Genomic DNA, 6,000 nt, shown 5'->3' with positions numbered 1-6,000 from the left:
ATAGGGGGGGAGTATATGATAGGAGCCTTGTCAGTCAATTCGGCCCTGGAGAGATTGTGCAAGGCTCACGGGGTAAATTTTTTTTCAGCGTAGTCTGTGCTTACTAACAGGAGAGACTGCTTCTACAGGTATGGAATGCACTTAAATAGAAAGGGTTCAAGAATATTTGGTGATGCTATCGAGGCTATGTTAGGTGAGTTGGAAAACTGCTAGATTGGATGAGGATTCACAGACAAAGATTAACGGTAGGCGCAGGCAGAGGCGAAAGTGATTCTTGCACTGCTTCCATTGTAATGAGCAGTAGCCTAGAGAGCAAGTTGCTGGGGTCTTCAAGAGCTGCTGGGAGTCATCATGGAACTAGTAAATACATGGGCTGTGTTGGATTAACTAAGAGTAAGAACAAGAAGTGCATGTATACTAATGCTAGAAGTAGAGTAAATAAAATTGATGGATTTGAAGTGCTGATCAAGACATCAAAGGCAGATATTGTTGGGATATCAGAGACATGTTGTCACACAGTATAAGTAGTGCAGAATTGGAATTTAGGGAGTACAATGTGGACAGATAGGGTAGGAAGGGAGGAGGGGTTATGCTGTTAGTTAAGAAACACATAAAATCTAAGGAAGTGCATCCAGTACACATGGGTAGACAGTGCAATGTTGAGGCTGTTTGGGTGTGACATAAACACTGGGAAAGGGAAATTGAGAATAAGAGTATGTTATAGGCCTAATGACTCTGATGAGTACAATGAACAGTTGTACAAAGAACTAGAATGGGCCAGCAAATTAGAATGTCTTGTAATGGTGGATTTTAACTTTCCAGATATTGACTGAAACTTGTGGGTTGGACACTCACATGCTAGCAAGACTTTTGTGGATTTATAGGAGGATTGTTTTCTACAGCAACATGTTCGAAGAGCAACCAGAGCGAGTAATACCCTTGATCTGATTACCAGCAGTGATTATTCATGCATTAAGAATTTGCAGACAAAGGAACCACTAGGTGATAGTGATCACAGTGTACTGATGTGGGATTTACTTGAAGATGTCTAAATGGATAGGCCTAAATGGATGTCAGATGAACTAATGAGACATATGGCAGAGAAGAAAAATGCATGGGATACATATAAATTAATCGGTGACATGGAAGCCTATGAGAGATATAAGCTGGTCTGTATCCAAGTCACAAAAGAGATTAGGCACGCAAAGGCAGATTATGAGAAATCCTTGGCAAAGGATGCAAAGAAAAACAGAAAAGAGTTCTTTACCTGTGTAAACTCTAGAAGGAAAGGGATTAATCAGATTGGTCCACTGTTTATTGATGGTTCAACAGTTGAGGATCCTGCTCAGGTGGCTAACAAACTAAACGAGTATGTTGCATCTACATTCACACATGGGAAGTTATTCAGGAAGGGAAATGCCAGAGGTGAAGTAAACTCTGGCAGTGAGCTAGATGATTTTGTAATAACTGAGAGGAAAGTGGAGGAGAAATTGTTGAGGATAAACATAAAAAAGGCACCGGGGGTGGATGGGATCTATCCAGTTATATATAGGAATTTTTCTAGCAGGGATAAGGAGGTGATTATTCCCTTGTATAAGGCAATAGTCAGGCCACACCTTGAGTACTGTATACAGGTCTTGATGCCTCATTTCAAGAAGGAGGTAGATCTGCTGGAACGAGTACAGAGAAGGGCAACAAGATTAGTGAATGGAACGAAGGGTTGCTCTTACAAAGAAAGGCTTACGTTTTGCAGATTACAGTGTCTGGAGACTAGGCACCTGCGAGGTGATCTGATAGAGGTGTATAAATCCTTGAACGGTTTGAGCATACTCAATGCTGATGGGATTCTGCTTCTTGCTCAGAATAATCACCTGAGATGGCATAAATTCAAATTGAGAAAAGACAGATGTAGGATAGATGTCTGGAAATTTGTCTTTAGCCAGCGGGTAGTTGGTTGATGGAACAGACTCCCATCCCTTGTCGTGGAAGTCGATAGCCTAAGTAAATTTAAGCTCAGGTGGTCAGGTATTTCGAACGAACGGAGGGGTGAAATGGAAGTGGTTTTTTTTTTTTTTTTTGGCTGATGCTGCATAAACTTGTTTTCTTGCATTATATGCCTCAACTAATGCTAATGCTAATGTCAGTACCATCAAGAGTAAAGGGAAGGGTTTTTGTTTTTGTAATGGTGACTAAAATGGTCTCACTGTAGAAGAAAAGCTTAAGTTCTGCAAGTTACAGCATCTGGAGACAACACCTGCGAGGTGATCTGATCGAGGTGTATAAGGCCTTGAATGGCTTGAGCAGGCTGCATGCTGATGGGATACTTTCGCTTGCTCAGATTAAGAACCTGAGGGGACAGAGGTTCAAATTGAGGACAGGCAGTTGTAGAATAAATGTGCGAAAGTTTGCCTTTAGCCAGCAGGTAGTTGATTGCGGGAACAGACTTCCAGCTGTTGTTGTGGAAGTTGGCAGCTTAAATAAATTTAAGGCTAACTAGACAAACATTTGGAGGGATCGGTGTGCGCGCGTAGCACAGTGGTATTGGCACCATCCTCCCCACACCGGGTGGAAATGGCCCGGGTTCGAATCCTGTCGATGACTTGAGGAACTTTATAGGGATTTTTTCAATCATTGGTTGAGTTAGTCGGTCTCAGTCGTAGGTAGCAGGGTTTCCCCCCCCCCCAGAAACTGGTGGTTTTTGCGTCCAGCAAACAGATAAATCGACCAGAGAACACACGCAATTTACAGACAAGATAGATATGGGCAAATGTAATCAATGACGGAGTGACTGGATGGGTAAAGTGGGAAGTTTTTTTTTTTTTTTTTTTTTTGTTGTTTTTGGCTGATGCTGTATAAGCTTGCTTTCTCGCAACATATGCCTCAACTAATGCTAAGTTCTAATGCTAATGTTACCTGAATGGGGAAGATTGCCCTTCAACTCCTGTATTATTTGCCCTCGCGGGTAGAACAGTTGGTATAATGACCGTACTCCCCTTACAGGATTCAAAAAGCCTTAGGTCGAATGTAGTCAATGCCCCGAGGAATTTTGATGGGTGTTTTCACAACGGGGCTGAGTGAGTCGGTCTCTGGTGAGGGTAAAATGGTTTTTCTGTCGTCAATTTGGGTTTTTCTTCTAGCAACAAAAGCAAATCGACCACAGAACACACACACAGACGCAATTTACTGGCATATTGAATATGTAGACAGCAATATGGCTTAAGTTGTTAATACTCCTAACTCCTTCATTCAACAATTAACAAACCGCTGTATTATCAAGTTTAAAAATTCTTCGCGTTATTGATGGGACTCGAATTAGGCCTTTCCTGCCAGGTTTTCAGAGGATGGTGATTATGACCAATGGCTACCTGTGAGGGCTAAAGTCCATTTACCCTCGATGACGCGAGGAACTTTAGTGGGCTTTTTTTACTCCGTGGCTGAGTTAGTCGGTCTCAGGCGTAAATAAGAAGATTTTTTTACCCCTCAGAAACTGGGTTTTTTTCGTCCAGCAAACAGGCAAATCGACTAGAGAACACACCTATTTACAGACATAATACATAAATGGGTATATGTAATCATTTACAGGATACCCTAATATGATAATTTTTTTTATTCCATTTACCCTGATCAGGAGCGGTTTAAGGTGGGTTGAGGCCCCAGGCACAGAAGAAAATATTGGGCCCCTTAAAAAAAAGAGAGAGACGGGGAAAATAAAAATATAAGTTAACCATTTTTTAAAATAAATAAAAAATATTATGTACTATTAATGTTTTATTTCCAATAAAATTTGAATATAATATATATATAATATAATTAATAATAGCATAATAATAATCACAAAGTTTTGAACTAATAGTTGAACATATTAGTTCAACTATTATATTATATATTATTTTAGGGTTGCCCGTAATTAAATACATTAACCCGTATTTTGTGTCTGTAAATTGCGTATGTTCTATGGTTGATTTGCTTGTTTTTCTGGACGAAAAAACCCCAGTTACTGGGGAGAAAAACGTTGCTATCTACGCCTGAGACCAACTAACTCAGCCACGGAGTGAAAAAAGCCCATTAAAGTTCCTCGCGTCATCACGGGATTCGAACCCAGGTCTTTTCCACCCGGTGTGGGGAGGACGGTGACGATTCCACTGTGCTACACGCGCAGACTAGTTCAACTATTAGTGTGTTTAGGGTCAAACGGCACCAGGGGTTTCCCCAATTAGTTGAACTAATATGTTCAACAAATTTGTTGGGGTTTTGCGTGGGCCCTTCAGAAGTCGGGCCCAGGGCGCGCGCCCGGTGTGCCCGCCGTTAAATCCGCCTCTGACCCTGATAGATAATTATGTCTGTAAAAGTCGCTTGCTAAAGAAACGATTCATTTTAGAGCCCTTCATCTAAATACCGTGGTTCATTTATTATTTGTTGTATTCTGTTTCATCCACTAGGTGGTCGTTGTTCGTTTATGGGAGGCGATTTGAGCATTCAATAATGTTGATTTGTGTATAGTTGGTCGTCGTTCGTTTTTAATTTTATATATTAAATATTTTGACCTCTTAGAAAAATGGCTTTTCTTCAGGTACGGTGCATTAAGTGTCTCTGAAGTTGTGTAAAATAAATGGAATGAGGTTTTATGTAATTTTAGGAGCTTATTTTACTGTGCATTCAACAAATAAAAACATGACCATGTCGTTCAGATTGTTCCTGCTGTTTTAGTAGTAGTAACGGACGCATGTGATGCAAGAAAGCAAGCTTTTAAGCTTATGTAGCATCAGCCAAAAAAAAAAAAAAAAATTCAACATGCTCAACCCACTCAAGGCTTTATACGCCTCAATCAGTTCACCTTGCAGGTGCCTGGTCTCTAGCCACAGCAGTTTGCAGAACTTAAGCCTTTCTTCATAAGAGGACCCCTTCATTCCCCTCACAAATCTTGTTGCCCTTCTCTGTACAGGCTCAAGTAACTCTACATCTGTCCTAAAATGAGGTCTCCAGACCTGTACACAGTACTCAAGGTGTTGTCTGACCATTGCCTTATACAAGGGGATAATTACCTCCTTTGCCTTACTAGCAAAATTCCTATATATCATTGACAATACCCCATGACCTGCTCTTGCAACCTGTCTGAATTGCTCAGAATACTTCATATCTGACTGCACAATTACTCCCAGATCTTTTTCATTGTCTACCATCCTATGTGTAGTACCACACAGTTGGTGTGTTTGTTTGGAGTTATTATTATTTATTATTATTAGCCATATGGTGCAAGGAAGCCTGAGGCTTATGCTGAACCAGCCAAAAAAAAAATTTTCAGTTACCCTGAGAGAGAGAGAGAGAAAAGTAGAAAGGAATCACCTAGAAACCAAAGAGTTGTGATATCCAACTGAGGACCCTGGATGTGCCAAGCCCATACGTACCAGTCCCTGGGGTTATTTCTACCCATATGCCGTACTTTTCATTTGTCAATGTTAAACTCCAGTTGCCACTTCACAGCCCATCTCCCCAATTTTTTTTGTTCCTCTTGAAGTAGCACACTGACATTAACAACCCTGCTAACCATTCTGTCATCATCAAACTTTGACATTGATCCTGATATACCTTCATAAATATCATTGATAAATATACAAAACAACAGTGGGCCCAAAACCAAACCTTGCTTGACTCCACTAATAACATTAGTCCACGAAGAGCAGCATCCATTGATTACCATTCTCTGTCTTCTCCCACTCAACCACCCGTTTATCCATTGTAGCAACTTACCCTTAATACCATACTGCTTCAATTTGTACAGTAGTCTTTCATATGCAACAGTGTCAAAAGCTTTCCTGAAATCCAAGTACAGGTACTGGACCATTTATCTGGCAAGCTTTTGACCGGAGGTGACCCGCATTTCTGCATTTTCCGGTTTTCTGGATCAAGGCTTAATATATACTTAAAATATAAAATGAACAATGAAAAGTAAAGAAAAAATTGTATTTAACAGATACAAATTAATACACTTCTGAAGCAGGG

At 40.5% G+C, this 6,000-nt stretch overlaps 1 protein-coding gene across 2 annotated transcripts in view; it reads left to right on the top strand.

Annotated features, from left to right (window-relative positions):
• The first annotated feature begins 4,470 nt into the window (after nt 1-4,470).
• Nucleotides 4,471-6,000, top strand: part of LOC150074894 (vacuolar protein sorting-associated protein 11 homolog) — a 612,407-nt gene continuing 610,877 nt past the window's right edge. For both annotated transcript variants that reach the window (XM_090389417.1, XM_090389418.1), the window contains exon 1: nt 4,471-4,570. In XM_090389417.1, coding sequence (XP_090245543.1) covers nt 4,556-4,570 — 15 coding nt within the window. In that variant the 5' untranslated portion in view covers nt 4,471-4,555. The remainder of the gene's footprint in view (nt 4,571-6,000) is intronic.

This window comes from Mastigoproctus giganteus, unplaced genomic scaffold, assembly GCF_048544385.1.
Source record: "Mastigoproctus giganteus isolate SK-2022 unplaced genomic scaffold, ASM4854438v1 scaffold_16, whole genome shotgun sequence".
Taxonomy (NCBI): Eukaryota; Metazoa; Arthropoda; class Arachnida; order Uropygi; family Thelyphonidae; genus Mastigoproctus; species Mastigoproctus giganteus.
Note: the sequence above shows the minus strand (reverse complement) of the source record. Positions and strands in the feature narration are given on the sequence as shown.